Source organism: Danio rerio, chromosome 3 (genome assembly GCF_052040795.2).
Source record: "Danio rerio strain M-AB ecotype USA chromosome 3, GRCz13ab, whole genome shotgun sequence".
NCBI classification, from domain to species: domain Eukaryota; kingdom Metazoa; phylum Chordata; class Actinopteri; order Cypriniformes; family Danionidae; genus Danio; species Danio rerio.
In genome coordinates, this window is record NC_141023.1 from 34,486,026 (window position 1) to 34,508,984 (window position 22,959).

Here is a 22,959-nt window from a genome sequence, read left to right on the forward strand (position 1 = left end):
AGTAAATAACAAGGTGAGAATGTGGTAAAATCTGAAAACGTGGTAAAAATCAAGGGGCTTTTCTTTTTCTGGATTGCTTTTTAAAACTCGGTTGAGTTTAAGGAAGGATGGTGGGCAGGTCAGTAGGTGATTTTGAAAACACTATTGGTTGGGTTTAGGGAAGGGGGAAGGTGGAGGATGGGTCAGTTGGTCTGTCAGTTAGTCAACAACGGTCTCTTGTGGATTTACGTGAGAACAGCATGTGCGAATGGCACTTACTAGAGACATTTGAGATCTGAAAAAGCATACACAGTGGTCTCTAGTGGATTCCTAAAAACAAAAACGGCAAAACGTTTCTCCAGAAATGTATATAGGGGTACGTAATCAGAATGAGCCTGGTTTGGATAAAAGCGTAAGAGTAATTGCAAATATATTGCTGTAATTTATAATTTGACCAATTATCTAATAGCAGCTGTAATGCTAGTATAATTTATCATCACTGTATAACTGAGCTGTTTAAATATGTTAAAATCAGTACATTTTGTTTTCTCAAACAGCATTGAAGCAAAAGTCTGTTTCTCCTACACATACAGCACTGGCACTGCCAGTTCCCAGAAGGCCGTGAGTAAGTCCCACATCGCAGTTTATTACCCTAAATACAACCATCTTAATGTTGTTGTCATGCAAAATGCATGATTCAGTATGATTCTGTTTCACTGTCCGAGTCCATATCTGACATGAAGTACCTACTGTATGAGAAAGACCTCTTCTTTTCACAGCTCTTCAATATACGGTGGAGGCCGATCAGCAGTCGTCTAGGAGCCCCCGTGTTAGTTTCCTTGACAACAATAAGGGCAAATACACTGGCAAAATGTCTGTTAATCCGTCTGGAGATTGTCATTCTCTAAAACTCGAGCTGGCGGTAAGACACAAGGCCATCCTTTCAACTGCCATCTGCTTGTTAAGTTGTGACGTATGGAATGTTGTTTCAGGGTCCAAACCTCCTCTTGTTTGAACTGAGAAATGTTTTATATATTAGTTTATAGTATGTTGAGTGAATCTTTTATAAAGTCATGTTCAATATACAGTCCTTGGATTTGCTGCATCCTAGGCACCAATATTTCATGATGGACTGACACTTCCAGTCACTCTGCTCTGTAGGCAACTCGGACAAATGTGCTGCTGCATACTTCTGTTTTTTAAGTGTGATTGGGATTACTGTGAGTGTGTGTTTTTGTTTTTGCTTGGTGCTATTCCTATTTCACTAAATCTTCATTTTTTATTGTGTGTATATGAAATTCTGTGCATTCTTGTGTGTGAAAACCAATATTTCTTTATGTAGAAACATTACCTTGTCATTGATCCCAGTTGAAAGAGCAACAAATACTAACCTGACTTCTAGTTGTTAATTTAGAAAAGTGGCAGAGGGTAGATTTCTCTGATGAATCATTTGTTGAACTGCATTCCAATCATCACAAATCATGCAGAAGGACCTATTGGAACCTGCATGGACCCAAGATTCTCACAGAAATCAGTCAAGTTTGGTGAAGGAAAAATTATGGTTTGGGGTTACATTCAGCATGGAGGCATGCGAAAGATCTGCAGAGTGGATGGCAACATCAACAGCCGGAGGTTTCAAGACATTTGTGCAGCCCATTACATTACAAACCACTGTAGAGGGCAAATTCTTTAGCAGGATAGCGTTCCTCCTCATACTTCAGCCTCTACATCAAAGTTCTTGAAAGCAAAGAGGGTCAAGGTGCTCCAGGATTGGCCAGCCCAGTCACCAGAGGTGAACATTATTGAACTTGTCTGAGGTAAGATGAAGGAGACATTCAAAATTAATCCAACGAATCATGATGAACTCTGGAAGTCCTGCAAGATTGCTTTCTTTGCCATTCCAGATGACTTTATTCCAGATGAAGTTATTTGAGTCATTGCAGAGATGTGTGGATGCAGTCCTTCAAGCTCATGGGAGTCTTGCACGATATTAATTCTTTTTCCATTGCACCATGAATTTATATTCTATACTGTACATTATTTCTGTTAAGTGACAAAACTTTTGTCTAAGCAATGTCAGACCTTAATGTCCTTATTAAATAATTAAAAAACAAAGCATATTTCATGAGCAAAATAAGCAAAGATCATATTTTATATTGGTAAAATAAGCGTAATCTAAACTCCTTTGCCTTTCATATAAGTCACTTCTGATACCAAGTCTTTAACTAGAAGTCAAGGTAATATTTGTTGTTCCTAAATCTTACTTAATTACATGTTTATTTAATTATCTATTATTTACTTTTTCTTAACTTTTCTTTATTTATTAATTACTCAAATAAATGTATATTAAAGTGAAATCATTATCAAGAGATCATCTGAGATCAGGCATAAATATAGTCATTGCCATCATTATTTTTAAGAGTATTAGTATTACCACTCACTGTTAGCATATATTGGTATTCATTATTTGTTGTCCACTTTTGGCATCTGATAGAGCATTTAGAAAACCTGATAACTGTGAATTTAATCAATTAAAGGTGATGGATTAATTCATTCATGAGCCCGGGCTGCTCATCAAAAAGATTCTGATATGTTGTTTCTTCATTTGACTCCCGCAGTCCAAAACAATCCAAGACAAAGTGTCTGCGATCATTTTCCAGCTGAGCGTGTCTGTGGTGGATCCTCCTCCCTCAGGCGGAAAGATGCTGGAGGATCTTAGTGCTTTTCCTGTGATCAGCCAGCGAGACGCCTTGACCGGCAGAGCCGAGGTACAGTACCTGTGACTGCAGGCGCTAAAACACACTTTGTTTCCATTAGAAACATAATGTCCGCATTTCACCACCTGCTCACATTCCTGCTCATACTTCGCCAATGTCATCTCGTTCTATAGATTCACATTCAGAAAGCCTGTGGCTTAGACAACAAATGCGAGAGCAACCTTCAGATGACAGCTGCATTCACAGATGAGAAGAACACACCGTTCCTCATGTAAGCTAAGTATGACACTCATCATTTAAAAAAAAAAAGATGACTGAATAAATGGATTTAAGGGTAAACCGTCTTCCTACGTGCTACAATTAAGCAATCTATCCAATCAGATTCTTGCTTATTGTCCCAAATTAAACACTTTTTTACTTGCTAACTTACTGAGGATGAGCCAATTTGGACCCTGAGTTGTGTATTAAATGGAAATTATCCTGACATCATAGAAGCGATGTGAATTGTTTGTGTTTCTTCAGGCAGGAAGATCACCAGATTTTCAACTACACCACCGACATAAAGAAGCTGAAGTTGTTAGTGAATGTCTCCAACGTGCCATCAGAGGGCAGGAAAGCAGAAGACGCTTACAATGCTATTCTCAATATCACCATTCCAAGCTCACTCAGCTTCTCCAGCCTGAATCCCAAGTTACCATCAGTAGGCCATATTTTTATCTGAGTTTTAACATGTCTTTCAATATATCTGTTCACTTGTGGTCAGCTGGGAGACATTGCACTTTAAACTTGATGTTAACTTAGCCTTAGGGTTCCCACGCTTCTTAAAAGTAGTTGAATTTCAAACATATTGATTCAAGGCCTGGAAAGTACTTAAAACATACAGTATGTCCTTGAAAGTGCTTAAATTTAATTTGATTTTATTTCAAGAACTGTACTCAATTTTCTAAAACAGAACAAAAAAAATGTGAAATTCTTACATTAAAAAATCTTAAGTTTAACACTGACAAATAATGCACAATTTATCAATATTTCAGAAGCCACGTTTAAATATTATTTAAATCAACAAAATGTAAAAGTTGAGTCAATTTTTAAAAAGTTAAGCAATTATTAAGTGAAAGGACTTTCATGGCACTACATATGCTGGGGTATGAATTACAAAGGCGCTTGGTTTAAAATCAATGGTATCCTTGATTTGAATGAATTGGAAATCCTGGATCTGCTGTTCATGAAAGTGTGGGAACCCTGAGGGTTGCACAATATTATTAAAATGGGAATGCAAAATGTTAGTTTTCTGCAGTAATTTTATTAATATATGAAAGCAATGCCACTAGATGACTTAAATAGCTTATAGAAAAGATTCATAATTTTAGCATGAACTGGGCGATTCATGTGCATCTGGATTAATAATAATGTAGCTCACTGGTCTTTGTATGGGAGTCAGTTGCTTTAACAAGGAGGCTAAAGACCATGGCCTCTAGCATCTGTCTTTTGAGGTCAGAGGAGTGAGGTTTCCCTGCACAGCACTTCACTAGCTGGCCTCTATTAGCCTCAAAAAAAGTATAAGAAATAAACAACACAGGAAAGAAAGAAATAATTTAAAAAGTTTTCAAAATAATAAAAATGTATTCATAAATATACATAAATAGTGTGATCAGTCAAACACAGTGCTCATTCAGTAAACAGATGTGCTTCAAGTCTTGATTTGAATGTGTCTACTATTGGAGCACATCTGATCATTTCTAGTAACTAAAAGCTTTGCTTTGAGTGAACCCTTAGTTTTACTAATTAACTAGATCCTAATGATCTAAGTGTTCTGGTTCATATTGAGTGAGCATATCTGCATTGTATTGTGGTGCTAATCCATTTGGTGAATTTTACTAATTATAAAAATACTTTGAAACATTTACACAGTAACAGGCCTTAAATGTGCCATAGAATGAAAATCTGGATATACATACTGGCACAGCTGAATAACAAGAGTTAATGGAAATGGCATTCTTTTGTGAATACTGTGACAAGGGGTCATTAATACTTATGCCCCAGACAGCATTTAATTGGCCTCCTACTGCGATTATTACCACGTTATTTTCCCTCTAAGTTTATCTTGTATTAGGAAATACTTTAGTTTAGGTCACAATTCACTGTATTAACAAACCATTGACTATCACTACTAGCTTAATAATCGTTTATTTAGTTGTTTATTAATAATTATTTAGGTAGAAGTAGGGCTAAGTTGTGGGTAGGATTAGGGATGCACAATAAGATCATACTTTATAACTACTAATGTACAGTTCATATATTAATAATAGCCAAGTAATAAGCCAGTAGTTATAGCATGAATTGTGACCTAAAGTGTTACCTTGTATTATACTTGCTATGTGTGTGGGACTCTTATTTTGAAAATAGGACAGGCTTCAAAGTAATGTAAAGGAGCCGTTTTGTGAGGCAGTCAGCCATGCCATGCATACGGTTTAAGGTGTATGTTATGAAGTTTGTCGCATTATGAAGTTTGTTGCAACTCCAAATAAATCACTCCTATTGTCGATTAGCCAACATTTCACCCACAATACATCACAGGAGCTAACTAGATCACTATGATAACATAAAGATATCTCACTCCTTCTCGCTAAAATAAACCTTTCCACCATTTCAGTTGAAAATATTGCCATTTAAAAAGGAATCTAATCAAATTCTGAAAATTAAATAGTTCTTTTGCATGTGTGTATTTCAGAGTATATCATGCTGTGTGCATGCATGAGAGAGAGCTTCAAACACTAATATTAGCGTCTAGAGCATGAGAGTAGAGCTTATTAATATTCATAACCCTTCCAAATATGGTCAAAACCTAGCATATCATATTATGTGGGTTAGAAATGGACCTGAAAAAATGTTTCTGGTGAATTTTTGCATCTAAAGCTAATAAATTCTATTAAGATATCAGACAACAATTCAATATATTGCATCAATGCATTATATGACACCTTTAGAAACACGTCCAATTGAAAAACTTTTATTTGATTATATTACGTCTTTGAAATTAATTTACAAATTGTGTGGATTTGGAAATGTGGTGCTCGATGAGCTGTACAAGAAATCACAGATCCTGTAATCTGACGTAGCAATGTCAATGCTGAAACATAATAATGTGAAGCTTTAGTGTTTACATGTTCAAATGTGCCACTTTGGTTGAGACCCTTTACTCTTATTGTGTCAGGCTCAACATCACTTTCGCTGGAGTGCTCATTGTGAGACATGAGTACTATTGAGTGAACAAAGCCACGCTATTCAGATTAATAAGCCACTTCCAACAACAAGTGTTACATTTTGACACAACCAACTGGAGTGTTTAATCATGAAGACAATAGTTATTGTAGTGGTGACACTTTATTTTACACTGTCCTTATTATGCGTCTTATGTATTTACTGTTGTAATAACAGTATATTGTGAATAATTAAATGCATAATCTAAAGCCTAGCCTTAGTATACACATATAAAGTACTTTAAAGTGCAACTAATGCTACAATAATTAGCTAACTCTACACTGGACAAAGCAGTTGTTTTGGTGTGACTTTTCTCTAGGATTTATTTATTATTTCTATTTTTTTAAATATAACTTTTTTTGCGAAATTTTTGGCGAATAAAAGAACTATTCCTCAAAGTAACAACTCAAAACCGAATAAAAGAAGCTACATAGATATTATTTAATTTCATATCTGTATCTGGCAATACTGGCAATCACAACTTTCTGTAGATGTTTTTTTTTTTTGCCTAGATTTTTGCTAAAAAGGAAATGTAGAGACCCATTACATGTCAATTGTTGATAACTACGTTAAATATTTGTGGTAATTCTTTTTTTTTAAATAAGCAAGAATCCCTTAAATGGATGAAAATTACATCATGAAATGGATGAAAAAAACAATGTTGCAATAATGCTATAGTCGGTATTTATATTAGAACCCTGAAAAATTAAGCAGCACAACTGTTTTCAAAATTGGTAATAATCAGAAATCTTCCCAGAGCTACTAATCATCATATTTAAATGGTTTTGGGATCTCTTCACTGAAGACTGGAGTGATACATTGTATTAATCACAAGCTTTTAAACAGCAGTGTATAAAAATTTACAGGTAAACAATATTTTAATTATTTCTTGATTTGTTTTTTTGCAGACCCTGAATGGTGATCCATCTTCTGGGGGGTCTTATCTGTTGTGTACACTTGGTGACCCCTTCAAAAGCAATCAGAGGGTAAGTTCTCATTAGTATAAATGACCCTGAGATTTACTGTAATAGCAGATATCCTGCACAACCATATTAGACTTTAAGGTTACTGATTATACACTGGATGCAGTAATAGAATGTGAATTGAGCTAACAGTGTTGAAATAAAGAGCATTTCTAGAAGCATTAAGGTGATTCTTCTTTTTATTTTCTTGTGGCCACTTATGTATTTCACAGGTGGAGATCGAGATCACGTTTGAAACATCAGGAATTTCAATAGACATGCAGGAGATTGAGACAGAGCTGCAGCTCTCAACGTATGAGAAATCACCCTGATTTACTTCAGATTCTCAAATAAGCTGCACATTTGGGGATGTTTTGCAGGAAATGAGGTTGAAAAAAAAAAAATCAATATCTCTACAGAGAGCACAGAATCCTGAAGAGAAACTGTGGCGCTCGTAGGTTTACATAACCCATGCTGAATCTCTTTGAAGTTTAGCGTTTAAATAAAAAGGAGAACAACAAAAAAAACAAGCCATAAAAACAATGTTGAAATAATTACTTGTATATGAAGAAGATGATTTTAAAAAATGCAGAGAATTGTTGTTGGATTATGCAGTATGTAATACTATATTATATTATATTATATTATATTATATTATATTATATTATATTATATTATATTATATTATATTATATTATATTATATTATATTATATTATATTAACACAAGAGAGTGGAACGGTGGTTCAGTGTAATGTAATGTGTATTTATATAGCGCATTTATTGTGTATGGCCATACACCCAAAGCGCTTCACAATCATGAGGGGGGTCTCTCCACACCACCACTAGTGTGCAGCGTCCTCTTGGATGATGCGACGGCTGCCACAGAACAATGGCGCCAGTGCGCTCACCACACACCAGCTATTGGTGAAGTGGAGAGACAGTGATAGAGCCAACCCGGTGGATGGGGATGATTGAGAGGCCATAATCGTAAGGGCCGATAGAGGGACTTTGGCCAGGACACCGGGGTTACACCCCTGCTCTTTCACGAGAAGTTCCATGGGATTTTTAATGACCACAGAGAGTCAGGACCTCGAAGGTCAGAAGAACAGAAGACAGTGGACAGTTGACATCCGAAATGGTTTGCATTGTCACCTCATAGCAAGAAGATAGCTGGTTCGAGTCCTGGCTAAGTCAGTTGGCATTACTGTGTGGTGTTTGCATGTTCTCCTCATGTTCACATGGGTTTTCTCCAGGTTCTCTGGTTTCCCCCACAGTCCAAAGACATGTATTACAGGGGAATTGGGTAAACAAAATTGTCCAGTGTGTGTGTGTGTGTGTGTGTGTGAATGTGAATATGAATGGATGTTTCCTAGTACTGGGTTGCAGCTGTATGGGCATCCACAGCCACATCACCCTGCAGCCCAAGACTAGTTACTCACTAAAGCTAAGCAGGTTTGGTCAGTACCTGGAGGGGAGACCACATGTGAAAACTAGGTTGCTTTGGCAGTGGTGTGTTAGTGAGGCCAGCAGGGGGCGGCCAACCTATGTAGGTCCTAATGCCCCAGTTTAGTGAAGGGGACACTATACTGTCAGTGAGCACAGTGTTTCGCATGGGCATTAACACTCCTGACACTCTGTGGTCGTTAAAACTCCCATGGCATTTCTCGTAAAGAGTAGAGGTGTAGCCCTGGTGTCCTGATCGCATTCGCTCCATGGGCCCTTACCTTTCATGACCTCCCAATCATCCCCATCCACAGAATTGGCTCTATCACTGTCTCTCCGCTCCATCAATAGTTGGTTTGTGGTGAGCGCACTGGTGCCATTGTCCTGTGGCTGTTTTCGCATTATCCAAGTGGATGCTGCACACTGGTGGTAGTGTAGAGGAACCCCACCCATGATTGTGAAGCGATTTGGTTGTATGTCTGTCTATACATGATAAATAAACTATATAAATACACATTACATTACTCATTACATACTTTGCATAAAACATCTGCTGGAATAGTTGCCGGTTCATTCCGCTGTGGTGACCCCTGATGAATAAGGGACTAAGCAGAAGGAAAATGAATGAATAACAATACGAAAACACATGCAAACTCCAGTGCTTGTGCCATTTCATTTATTATATTACATCAAAACAATTTCAAGATAGCATATGTTACATTCAGGCTGAGGAAGAAAATGAGGCTATGAAAAGCAGCTTAACTTTATCAAACAAAAACAGAGAATAATCCGAAACGTAACAAAACAGTGTGTTAAGCACAAACAATGAAGCAACTCAACTGAGGACTATAAAACTAATGAACCACATGAGGAGCAGGTGAGTGAAATCAATCAAACAATAACCATAGAAACAAAGACAACCACGCAATAGAATTGAAACCCTACACACAAAGAATTTTTATCATCTCTCCTCTTTTTCCTCCTAAAATCATAGACATCTGGCAGACGCCGTAAAGTTGAGCAGAACTGTATGTGGAAAGAATATCATTAGCATCTCTATCCACCCACAGAAACGAATGCAGTGCATAAACAGGGGCAAATACATTCAATGATTCACTGTTCAGATCAGCGACTTTAACCGCTAACATCCGACTAATATGCATATGAAAGAACAATTGTTTGTAACAAAGGATTGTTCAAAGGCTGTGATTCAGATATGGACACTGGCTCATGATTTCATCTGCACTTCACAGGTTGAGTGATCAAAATGATCTACGGCCGCTGTCGAGGGTGCTGTTGGTGGAGTACATCCTACAGCCGCTTTTTAATTTAATGTGAGTTATGCACCATTTCTGTCCTTTGAGAATTTCAGCAGATCTTCTGTTCTGCCTTAACACTTTTCAGAGTGATGTCAGAATGACTCATGTTACTTTTTAGCATTACAAACAGATATTTCTTTACTTTTTTTGGCTGACGTTCAACTTTAGCAAGAGCTATGTAAAAATCTGTTAGTAAAGAAATGAATTTGTAAGATGTCTGTACTTTCTTCAGCCCTTACTTCAGGGCAGAATTCAGTGGCAATGTAGTGGGAGAGTCGGCCATGAAGAGTACCAGTGATATCGGAAGCCCAGTGGAATTCAACATCTCGGTAAGATGCTTTTTACTGTCATGGCAACATATGCCTTATGTTCCTTATTAAAGATATTAAGCATTACGTTTTAACTTGATCATACACTGTAAAAAATGCTAAGTTCCACACATTCAGAATTAATTTAACTTATTGCTTATTAGTTTATTACAAATTTAAGTGAATTGAACATAAAACAATTATCTTGTCCCAAAAAACTTGTTTTTGTGTTGTTTTAGCTCATTGTAATGAAGCAAACGTCATTTTTTGAGTGTACACAAGATTATATAAGAACTCACTGCCGTCATCACCACAATCCACTCCTGACAAATTGCTGGTGAACTACAAATGTCTTGTTTAGGAACTACAAATCAAGCCATGTCACACATACCAGTTGTCGATCACGGCTGATGAGACATATACAGCTGATACTTGTGATCCCTGATCATTAGCACGGAGTCCTTGATGTATGATTGCTTTTATTTATTTGGTAACACTTTATTTTGATGGTCCATTTGATTATTAGTAGACTGTCTGCTTAATATCTGCTGGTGCTGCTCCTAAACTGACATTTAACAGAATACAAGAATCTTCGCAAGTACTGTACATGTCAACTCTAACCCCAACCTAACAGTTTACTTATAATCTAACGTGAATTAGTCAGCATGTAGATGCAATGTAACTTAAAATCAACAAACGGTCCATCAAAGTGTGAACCTTTATTTTGCCTGTTTGTTTTTGGCCTTGTTTATTGTTTGATCCTGTTTGCTGCTTATTTCGACCTCATACCAGTTTATTGACTGTTTTTGGATTGCCCTTTTTCTACCAGCCACTTCTGTTTGTCCCTGTTTGCATTAATTATAATCTTATTTTACCTGCACTTGGATCCTTCTCTGTTGTTCCTCACTTTGATCCCTACACATGACACTAACTTGATGTTTTAAGTCAGTTTAATTTAACGTAAATTTAAGTTATTTATATTTTTAATACGATTATCTTAAAAATATAAGGCCGTGAAAAATTTCTTGAAATAAGTGTTTTTTACTCACCAGCTCTGCATGCATTTGATCAATGATACATACACTTTAATACTGTTTTGTTTTATTTGTTGTATTATTTTGATTTAAAAAAACGTTTTGTTGATGTTGATGTATTTTAACGTTTTATTTATTTCTGTGATTCCAAGCTGAATTTATAAGAGTAATTAATCCATCATATTCATTAATGTGTCCTGAAAAGTAAAATATACCACAAATATGAGTGCAAAAAGTAGTCCAACATTGATGACATTAAGAACCATTATTAAAAGACTAAGCTCCATATAATTGTATTGGCTGTCAAATCAGTGTACATTAAAAAATGTACACAAATGTTTTTCACATTAATAGTTAAAAATAATACCATTAAATTAAACATTAAAAGAAGCGAGCGATTGGTCCATATTATAAATTTCTGTCCAGAGAGGTCGCTTTGATCTTCGATTGGTCTCACACAGTCAAGTGATGCGATTTCGCAGGTCAGAGTTCACAAAGCTGGACCATTCCAATGCAGTGAACTGTGAAACTTGTCGCACGAGCTTGCGTTTACGATCTGAAGCCGTCTTTTCACTGCATATGACATTTGGACACGACTGTTGGAATACGCCCCATTGTGGCAGTCGCACAGAATTTTCAGTTTTGTCGTGCACCATAGGAGAGAAGCTGATTCTTGAGGTGTCCGAAATAAAGTAGTGCAAAAGCAAGAGCCTTTATTCTCCGTGTGTTCACGGCAGTGTTTTTTTACTCATTTATGAAATGAAATGTTTTTTTAATATAGACTTTTTTTCTGATTCAAAAAATAACGAAAAAATCTACTAGTTATCATCTTGCGTGCACGGACCTGCTGGACTACACTAGAATACATCACATCAGGTCGGCCGGTCGCGTGCGGTTTAGTCGCAGGAGTTCAAACATTTGAACATACCTGCAGCTCTAATCGGATCCTAATTTTCTGCATACAGAGATGATCTGTACTGTGGAAAGGTGACTTGACGCATTCGTGTGTGTACAAATGGAAGTCAATAGGGAGAAAAGTGCAGTGTGACCGCAGCTTTATACTAGGCTTTCTAGAAACATCCTTACAAATGTGTTGAGGCAAGTTGGAGCTAAAATCTGCAGGACATCGGCCCTCCAGGACTAAGTTTGGACAACTCTTGTTTTAAACAAAGCAATTCATTACATTTTTGAAGTGGATTCTTATAGTAAGCAGTTACTTTGAAATAATATTTCACAATATTCCAGTTTTTTGATCCAAATAAACTAAGCTTAAGAAGCAAAAGAGACTTCTTTCAAAATGATTGATTGGCTCTGGGTGACATTTAACATACACAGTTAAAAATATCTGTTAATTAACAGCTTCCACATTTTGTGATTCACAAGTGTTTTCCATATGTTTACAGTTGTGAATTGCATTATGCGATGTTGATCTTTGCTCTGTCAATGCTTGATGTTGAAAATTCAACTCTACAGTTTAACAAAGTGACTTTTATTGACATTTTAGTTGTTTGAAATATTATAATGCATAAGAATAAAATATATAGAGAAATAAGTCTGTAAAATAGCAGAATAAGTGCTGGCAGTTAATTACAAGGTTTTTGTAGCGTAATATAAAACACCAACCTGACAAAATAACACTTTAAACTATTACAAACATTCAGAAAAGTCACTTTTTCTAACTTTTCAGGGTTAAAAGTTGTTGGAAGAAAGATCAAGGTCCCACAATTCATTTAAAACACTTAAATAAATAGGAAAAAAAAAAATAAAAACATAAATAATAGTTTGGACAACTTCTAATTAACAGATATTTTTTCACAGTGTAGACTTCAGCACAGCTCCATGCACAGAAATAGAGATGATTGACAGAATTTCTGGTCGCTTGCTAGAAATATGGCCAGTTAGTTCAAATGTCTATGTACAATATAATTACACTCAATTGCATCGTTTTACTTCATACACTCGATCATAATTTTTTTACATGGTGTGAAAGTGGTCTGAAAAAAAGCGCTGCTGAAAACTGTTATTTAAAGAAAATTTTACTCACTATTTACTCAACGCCAAGTTATTCATATTTTCTGTTGAACACAAAAGAAGCTTTTTAAGCAATAGTGAAAACTTCCCATTGACAGTCATCATTCCCTCCAGGATTTTGCAGGACTTTTTTTCTGAATTTAGGCAGAAATTTGTGGCAATAATTGTGGCATTATTTTGAGTTAATTTGCTGTAAAAAAAAAATACCACAGACAAAAGTCAGGAGGGCTAATAATTTTGGCTTCAGCTATATACAGTACAGTCGATGGGTAAATAGAAATAAAACGATGTCTGCAACAGCCGTGAGTCAGGTGTGTCCTACACATGCTGCTTCTGCTCATGTGCTGCACACATACTGCTTTCTGCTCTGCTAGCATGTGAAAGAGGCATGACACAATGCCTGTGCTGTGTGGTGTCCCCGCAATAAGTCTTTAATTATTTCGCTCACCTCAGTTTTTTTTTATCAGTCTTTCACAACAGTCTTTTGCAGTAATTTTTTGTGGGTAAATGCGACTTTGTAAGTTTACTCTTATTAAACATGCAGTGTCTTCTTCGTCTGGTTAAATTAAATGCTGAGTTACAGACCAGCATAAAGGTATACACTGCCACCTACAATGGCTTTTCGGGGGTTGTTTGTGTCCACTGACCTTTGTTTTGGGTGAATCTGTGTCGTGATGACATCATATAAATCGTCTAGACTTTGAATTTGCGGAAAATCAGCAGCATCTCAGAAAAAAATTTGAGATTCTCATAATTTTGCAGAGTTTGCTTGATTTTGTGATAAATTTATATAAATATATTTTTTTTTATTTATTTATATTATTTACTATAATGTCACCTTGTAGGCTAATCGGCTGCTAGCATAAAACTGGTTCCCTCAATAAAATCCCTATAGGATTTTCCCATAGGCTTTTCAAAGATTTGCAAATAATAAGCTCTGTGTTCAAACACTGTTCATTACACTTACACGTTTTGTCCAGCCGAATAATCCTCACACAAAAATACAACATTAAGCACTTTTGGATCTTAAATGCTAACGCAAGAATTGAAAAGATAACATTAGGCTATAAACGGACTGCAGTGCCTTCAGGACGTTCACCTGTGACTTCAGCACCGCCCTGCTACAGACAACTTTTCAAGCTTATTTTTAAAAATATGGTCAAAGATTTACTCTCTCGGTTTATTATATTTTAATCCACACTATGTATTTTAAACAAATAAATATGCAAAAACACGACTTTATAGACCTACGTGCCTTTTGGACATATATCACATTTTATCAGTTTTTATGTTTTTTTCATCATTTTTATTATTTGTTTTTATTTTTCTTATACTTGCTTCTCTTATTCCTGTTTATGTAAAGCACTTTGAATTGCCACTGTGTATAAAATGTGCTATATAAATAAACTTGCCTTGCCTTGCCTAACTTTGTTAAAAAACCAACACAAGCAAGCAAATTCAGCTCTTTTGTTAGCAGTTCACGATTACTCACAGCTGTTACTTTGTGTTAAATCCTTTCTCTAAAGGTGGACATTTCTGGAAAACCTTTGGGAAATCTGGGCTTTCTGGAAGTGGTCTTTCAGTGGCCTTCTGCCGTGGCTAATGAGAAGTGGCTGCTTTACCTATCAGAGATTCAGATGACGGGAACATCAGAGTCCTTCTGTGTCGCTAAAGGCATCGTAAACCCCCTTAATCTCACAGTAAGTAATTATATGCATGAGTGTTGCCATTGCTGATTGTTTTCCTGCAATATAAGAGGCGAACCAGCCTCTGAATCCCTTAGAGGAGCAGCAGAAGAAATCATGCTGGGACTGGGAGCTCCTCCTTTCCCAAAACTATATTATCCACAGCTCGCACTGCAATCTTGCTCGATGTACAAAGCCATGTGGGATTTCTTTTTTTCCAAAAAGTCCATCTCCTCGTATGAAGCAAAGGGCGGTTCACAGAATATCTATCTCGGTGTGCCTATAAATCAGAGTGACATGTGCTTATGAGGTCTAGATGTTCTACAAATAAAGCGCCAAACTCAAGAGAGAATTAGCTAAGAGAGAAACATCTTGTATAATAGCAAGCCACTCAATCAAAATGCTGTAATTCACGGTGCTCCATGCTTATTAATGTGATGTAGAATTACGTAACGTGGTGAAACGTAATCCAGTTGACTTAATTTTGTAGGCCACCTCAGGATTTAGCATCTCTTGGGTTCCCTCATAAAAACCCATTCGAAAATTTCCATTGGTTTTTGAATGATTACAACAACAAAAGTTTCTTCTTCTTTTTTTTTTTAAGAACTGCACGAGTAAGTGTTGAAAGATTGCAATCTGGATTTAAACACCCATGCAATTTTATTCCTAAAAAAACTGATTGAGCTTTTCTCTTTTAAACCTTTTTGATGAAAACAATCATGGCAAACAGTCAGATTTGTGCTTAATCTGTTGACATGTTTTTATAAAATCTTTAGTCTTTTGACTTTTTCAGCCACACATTATACTATGTTGAGTTTTGAAAAGTCAGATTATCAGAAGTACGGAGATAAAAGTTTAAAGTTAGACACTAAAATTTTCTGAAGCAATTAAAAATAGCAAATCACCTTTTGAAAGTAACTTGATGCCTCACATAAAGTTTATTTTAACATTATTACTTTAAATGGCGACACAGTGGCGCAGTAGGTAGTGCTGTTTACTCACAGCAAGAAGGTCTCTGGTTTGAGTCTCGGCTGGGTCAGTTGGCATTTCTCTGTGGAGTTTGCATGTTCTCCTTGCGTTTGCGCGGGATTCCTTAACAAGTCCAAAGACGGGGTACAGGTGAATTGGGTAAGCTAAATTGTTTGTAGTGTATGTGTGTGAATAAGTGTATTTCCCATTGAAAAGAAAATGAATGAATATTACTTTAAATAAAAACAGAGAATCATTAAATAATTTATGTAAAAATAAATGTAAAATATGCTAGAATATTATTCGTAGATTTCTCTTCGGCATTCAGCACAATTCGTCGAGTTTTGGAGTGGATGCAAGTATGACTGCTTGGTTACTGGATTTTCCTTACTAAGGGTGCTTTCACACCTGTAAATCGATTCAGTTGTTCCGAAACAGAGATTACGAATGTTACATTGTTACTCTTTGCTCTTGGTGCAGTTTACTTTCGCACTGCAAAGTTTCTAATCAGAGCAAAAGAGCTAAAACAAGTCACGTGTGAGTAAACTCTCCTCACATTGGTCAGAGTGTCAGGGTTTATTTTGCAGAGTCCCGCTCAGCTGTCAGGAGAGGTGGTGGTTTGGTGGTGTTTGACAAGGTGCGCGCGACGTGTCTGAAGAGTGAGGAGAGATTCGGTGGGGAGGGGTGAGAAGGGTACGCGATGTAGCCTATTTGAGGACCAGGAGGGAGACGCGAGATTACCGGGAGATCATCACTCGTTTGCGGGCATCTGGAGACTCGCGAAACTTCCCGCCCTACTCATAATTCTCTATTCATATAGCCTTATGCCTATCACATATCCATAAAACACAGTGATATAACCGCGCTCGGATCATTTGCTTTCTCACTGCAATCGATCCAATCCAGGGTTTCGTTTCAATCGAGGCGAGACCACCTCATCAAAGCGATCTCAGATTGATTGATTTGGCGCGGATTCGAGAGCGATTGGTGGTTTCACATATGCCAAACGAACTGCGCTAACTGGGCAAACACAAAAGTGTAGGTGTGAAAGCACCCTAACAGGTCTCAGAGGGTTAGGGTTAACAGTATTCTGTTGGATCCTATGACCACATCTATGGGCTTACCAAAGAGGTGTGTTCTTTCTCCTCTTATTTACATCCTATACACAAATGAGTGTCAAAGTCCTTTTGACAATCGGTACATTCTTGAGTTTGCGGATGACACTTTTTTTGTAAGTTTGTTGGTGGGTGAGGAGGCAGAGCATGGACCTGTTGTTGAATATTTTACAAATGTGTGTCAAGAAGCTGGTCTACGTGTGAACACAGAGGAAACGAAAGAGATGTGCATTGACCTGCGTCGGAAGCTGGACATAATATTACATGGGTGCTATGGTTAATAACTGCCAGATTGAATTAGTGGAAAGCTATAAGTACCTAGGTACTATTATTGATAATAAATACAATTTTTATTTAAAAATACAGAAAGACTATGTAGGACAGGCCAACAAAGACTTTATTGTTTGTGAAAATTAGCAACATTTAATATTAATAAGACTCTGATGGTGGCATTGTTTAAGGACTATATAGAATCCATTTGTTGGTTTGCTACTTTAAAAGTAAAAAAAGAAGAACTCTCTGTCTAAGGTTTTAAATACCTGCAGCAAAGTATTAATTGGTTAAAGTGTCAGTGTTATACCATTTGAATGAAAGCCAGCTGTTAAAGAAAGCCCATCAGATTACATCTGATATTTCCCATACTCTTTTTAAGTCATTTCAAATATTTCCCTCAGGAACTCGGTATTGGGTCCCTTTTGGCAAGGACCAACAGATTAGAATTTTCATTTGTTCCTTGTGAGATCGATTTGCTGAATTTTGGACATTAAAGTTTTCAGTAACAGTAAATGTTAAATATTAAAATATCAATATAGTTTAATTTTGAAAACATAGCCCTATATACATATCTGGAGATCACGAATTATGTAGCCAGAAAGGGTCATCTTTTGGTTATCAGTTAGTCTGTCCACATCGGCCTCTGGTGGATTTATGCAAGAACAGCTGTTGCAAATTGCACTCGCGAGAGAAATTTGAAATCTAAAAAAGCGTACACAGCAGCCTCTGGTGCTTCATGAAAACAAAACTGCAAAAAAAAAAATAAACATAGCTCCTGGGAGGTATTTGGGGCTCCCCAAATATGTATATAGGGGTACGTAATCAGAATGAGCATGGGTTGTAAAATATATTTATTAGCAATTAACATTTGGTCACAAGCCTTATTAAATGTAATCATCTTTACATTTTGTTAATATCAGGATCACTATTTCGTGATCTTCATTTTAACTAAAATATGTATGATTACATTACACATAATTACATTAGATTAAGTTTTGTTCATGATGACTTTCAGAAACCTTAATAGAATTACTAGAAGTAAAACATAGCATAGTCTATAAATGAATAACACCAAAGCCTTCAGCCTTCAGTAACTTTGTCTTTATTTAAAAACATTTAGTTTGTGCATGAATATAAAAATAAAGAAGCTGTAAAAGTGAATTAGCGAGGATACATTTTTCCTGTTCAGTGTTGTGATGATGTTTAATGTGCCAGAAAACCTCTGTAATTCCACTTAGCCCTTTGTCAAGACAAGAAAAAGCTTTAAACCATGAACATCAAGGAGGTCATACTTTCTATATTTTATGTTGTGCAAAAAAAAAAAAAAACTATATACAAATCTTATTTCACAGATAACCACAGATCTTATTTCAAACATTTAACAAAAACAAATAATAAAAAATGAATTCACTTTTGGTACAGTGGACCCGAAGATGCTAAGATATTTGTTTCATGGTTGACTGACAAAAAAATACATCACCTCTGCGTTGGCATCATTGTTGTGTACTGTGCATATTGTGTATGTTAATGCGATGGATGTGTTGCCTTTGTGGTTTAGGTGTCAGAGCGTAAGTCTAGGAGGAGGAAAAGAGACGAGGTCTTGTCAGAGTCCAAACTGGCTATGTCGCAGAAAACCCGTCAGGGCCAAAACAAGCCTAGAGAAGTCCTGGTGCGTATATCCATCTCTCTCAACCATTGTTTTGTTGCTAGGCAACTGGATGATAGCGCCATGTCATGTCTCCTCTGATACTTTGCAGGATGTAGTATGCAACCAGATAAAAACAAAATTAAAGCAAGGCAAAAAAACATTTTTAATGGACCTGTCAATTTAGAGATTTTGCCTTTTAGAAAGTGTGTTTTTTCATTCAAATATAGAGTAAACATCTAAAGTACACTTTAGAGTGTTTGATTTTGTGTAGATTTCAAGTACAGCACAATTTTAAAGTCTATTTTCTGAAAAATGCACAAATAGCAAACTTCAGGTTTATTATTATCTCTATTTTAAAGCTTTTTTACATTTAAAGCTACATTATTCATACATACAGAATTCATGCATTATTTTCCTGATTTATATACAGTTGAAGTCAGAATTATTTTCCGTCCTGATTTATTAGCCCCCCTATTTATTTTTTTCCCCAATTTCTGTTTAATGGATAGAATTTGTTTTCAACACATTTCTGAACATAAAAGTTTTAATAACTCATTTCTAATAACTGATTTATTTGATCTTTGCCATGATGTCAGTAAACAATATTTTTCTAGATATTTTTCAAGACACTTCTATACAGCTTAAAGTGACTTTTAAAGGCTTAACTAGGTTAATTAGGTGAACTAGGCAGGTTAGGGTAATTAGGCAAGTTATTGTATAATGATGGTTTGTTCTGTAGACAATTAAAAAAAATAGCTTTAAGGGGCTAATAATTTTGACCTTAAAGTGGGTTTTAAAAAAATGAAAACTGCTTTTTTTCTAGCCGAAATAAAACAAATAATACTTTCTTGCAGTATTTTCTGAATGATGAAGTTAAAACTAGAGATTCCCAAAATTTACTCGGTAAAACCCTTTGACTATAATACATCAAAACTGGAGAACACCAATATTAAACCGGACTTCATCTAGTGTTTAGATGTTTGTGTTTTTAATGCAATTATGCCTAATTTGCATATTTAATCAACATTTTAGAAAGCTAATACAAATAGTTTTTGCAGCTAATGTAATCAACCAACAGAGTACATAAGGTAATAATTATACTATCATTAAAGTTTTGTAGCAGTGTCATACAAAATCTGTATTTAAGCAAGTCCAGCCTACTTACAAGTACCTTTATTATAGATGGCGTCTGTTCTGTTTTAAGATGTAGTATGCAACTAAGACTAGATAAATCTAAATTAAAGCAAGGCAAAAAAAAAAAAACATTTTTAATAAACCTGTCAATTTAGAGATTTTGCCTTTTAGAAAGTGTTTTTTTTTTTCATTAAAATAAACATCTATAGTACATGCTAAAGTGTTTGTTTTTGTGTAGATTTCAAGTACAGCACAATTTCAAAGTCCACTTTCTGAAAAATGCACCAAATAACAAACTTCAGGTTTATTATTATTATCTCTATTTTCAAGTTTTTTTTGACAGAGGGAGATTCATACATTAATTCATACATTGTTTATACATTATTTCCCTGATTTATATACATTTACTCCACAAAAGTATTGTTTACTGGCTGATCGCAGTATTTTCTGAATGATGGAGTTATATCTAAAGATTCCCAAAATGTACTCTGTAAAACCCTTTGACTCTAATACATCAAAAATGGGGAACACCAGTTTTGAACCTAACTTTATCCAGTGTTCAGATATTTGTGTTTTTAATAAAATGATGAATATTTAAATCACATTTCAGAAAGCTAATACAAATAGTTTTTGCAGCTAATGTTATCAATCAGCAAAGTACATATGGCAATAATCATAGCATCAGTAAAGTTTTGTGTCATAAAAAAAACTGTATTTGGGCTAATACCTTTATTATGGAGAATGTCTGTTCTGTTGTAAGATGGTGGCACTGGAGCATCTAAGATGCACTGAAGACTCACTTTGTGATTATGTTGATTTGCTGAGTTAGCAGTCTTACAGTTACAGTAACTTACAGTAAACAGTAACACCCCTCTTTCAGGGTCTGTAAGAATTATCTTCTTTATAAAGAAATGAAAGAGAAAGGGTCTATTAAATCTATCAAAAATTACCTTAAAGACATTCTTAATGTTTTTAAGTGCTGGAAAGATGATGAAATTTGTAGTCAATAATATAACTCATTACTAGGCCCACACAAAATCTGCGCTTGCAGAAATCTGCAGATTTCCCCAGATTTTTAGCCTATCGAGTCTACTAATTTACTTGTGTAAATTTGTGTGATTTCAGTAATAATATTGATTTTAAAAAATGTGTTAATTTGACTTATATACAATACAGTTTGTAAAGTAATATTTTCTGTCTTTTAGTAGATATAATATATGATAGACTTGGCTTGTTTACCAAATAAGTGAATCTAGATGGATTTGCATTGTAAACATGAAACAAAAGTTAAAAACATATTATTTTATTTCATATTAAGTTTTTAGTTATGATAATGGCAAAATCATTCAACTTAAATCAGCAGAAATAGCAAAAAAAATATCAGCAGATTCTGTCTGGCCTTACTCATTACTCTATTCACATGAAGTGCCTTGCCTAAAGAGTTTACCGGCTGTCACTGCTCTCTCTTTCTCAATGTCAGAACTGCACCAAGGGCACTGCCCGCTGTCAGACCTTCAGCTGCCCTTTGAGCGGAATGAAAACCTCCGCCATCCTCACCGTCAGAGCGCGTGTTTGGAACAGCACCATGCTTGAGGTCAGGCCTCGCTTTGCACCTGAAACGTCATGTTTTCTTCTCATTACTGCAGACTTGTCGCATGTCAGACACTCAAGGATAAATCGCATGTCTGCTTTGTGATATTTTTCAATTTATGAAGGGTTGAAGTGGTTTCGTTTTGTCACACCTGGCCAAGGCTTCCTGCATGCCACATATATATTGCCTTAAAGTTGATAAGATGTTTGGACACTAAGTCCGGCTTTAGAAATGAGGAATGTCTGAAAACAACTGATGCTTGACTTTTCTCAAAACTTATTTCTCTATTCCAAGACTTTTCTTTTAACTGGCCCCAGTGTGATTTTAGTGGATGTATAAAGTCATAAAGCCTGAAGTATTTCCCCACATTAGCTATGAAAAACCTTGCAACACTTCACAACTCCGAAGTGGCCAAATAATGTTGTCCTTCATTTTGAAAACAGCATCTGCTGCTGTTTAATGTTAGATTTTTAATGCTTTTAAAATAAGTCTTTTACGCTCAACAAGGCCACATTTATATAACCCAATATTTGAATATATTTTTAAAAGAATTCACAAGAATAAATTACATTGTTGTTGTTTGTGAGCGCTGAATTTTCAGCATTATAATCTTCAGGGTCACATGAATCTTCAGAAAACATTGTACATTAAGATTATCATTTTGATTATCATTTCGATTACCAATTTTAAAAACAGTTTTAAAAATCTGAAATAGAAAGATAAAAATTAGACTATACTGTTCAAAAGTTTTATAGGCATGTTTAAACTGTGTTTTAGAGCTTCACTGTTCACTGTTCAGCTTCAACATGCCTTAAACACTTGTCTGGAATTGTATGCCTAGTAAGACCTTGATTTGCTGGTTTAGGTTTATTTGGTTAGGGGTTAAAATATGCAGTCTTTATGGGTCTGTAAGAATTGTCTTCCTTTTTATATATTTTTATGCGAAATATTCTGCAAAAGTGCATTAGGCTGATCAAAAGTGACAGTAAAGACATTGATGATGTTTGTAAGTGCTGGAAAGATGATGAAACATGTAGTCACTATCATAAATGAGTTGACTTTTGTAATAAAATAAAAACCGAAGTCTTTTTTCAACATATAATTTATTTATTTTAGGTCAAGAATTCTCAAACTATAGAATTGCAGGGGCTTTTTGAGTTTATATTACTATTGCTAATAATGATTAACAAATAATAATATATACATTTTAAAATATGCAAAATCAAGTAATTGGTATATTTATTTTTCTGGGAATAGGAATGTATTGTTAAGCCATATAAATATCTCAGAGTATATATATATATATGCTATATTTTAGTAGGGGTGTCCCGATCAGGTTTTTTGCCCTCGAGTCTGAGTCATTTGACTTTGAGTATCTGCCGATACCGAAACCTGATCCGATACTTCTATAATACATAAAAAAAGAATAAAGAGTGAAGAAACAGATTCAAGATGTTACTTATTTTTTTTATTTATTTCACCTTATTT

The 22,959-nt window shown here is 35.5% G+C and overlaps 1 protein-coding gene across 7 annotated transcripts in view; it reads left to right on the forward strand.

Moving 5' to 3' along the window:
- Nucleotides 1-22,959, forward strand: part of itga3a (integrin, alpha 3a) — an 83,047-nt gene that overhangs the window by 50,046 nt on the left and 10,042 nt on the right. For all 7 annotated transcript variants that reach the window (XM_087244809.1, XM_087244808.1, XM_087244807.1 and 4 more), the window contains exons 11-22: nt 537-604; nt 759-901; nt 2,598-2,747; nt 2,870-2,967; nt 3,219-3,396; nt 6,866-6,943; nt 7,153-7,232; nt 9,618-9,698; nt 9,916-10,012; nt 14,583-14,756; nt 18,657-18,767; nt 21,361-21,474. In XM_087244809.1, the coding sequence (XP_087100935.1) occupies nt 537-604; nt 759-901; nt 2,598-2,747; nt 2,870-2,967; nt 3,219-3,396; nt 6,866-6,943; nt 7,153-7,232; nt 9,618-9,698; nt 9,916-10,012; nt 14,583-14,756; nt 18,657-18,767; nt 21,361-21,474 (1,372 nt within the window). The remainder of the gene's footprint in view (nt 1-536; nt 605-758; nt 902-2,597; nt 2,748-2,869; nt 2,968-3,218; nt 3,397-6,865; nt 6,944-7,152; nt 7,233-9,617; nt 9,699-9,915; nt 10,013-14,582; nt 14,757-18,656; nt 18,768-21,360; nt 21,475-22,959) is intronic.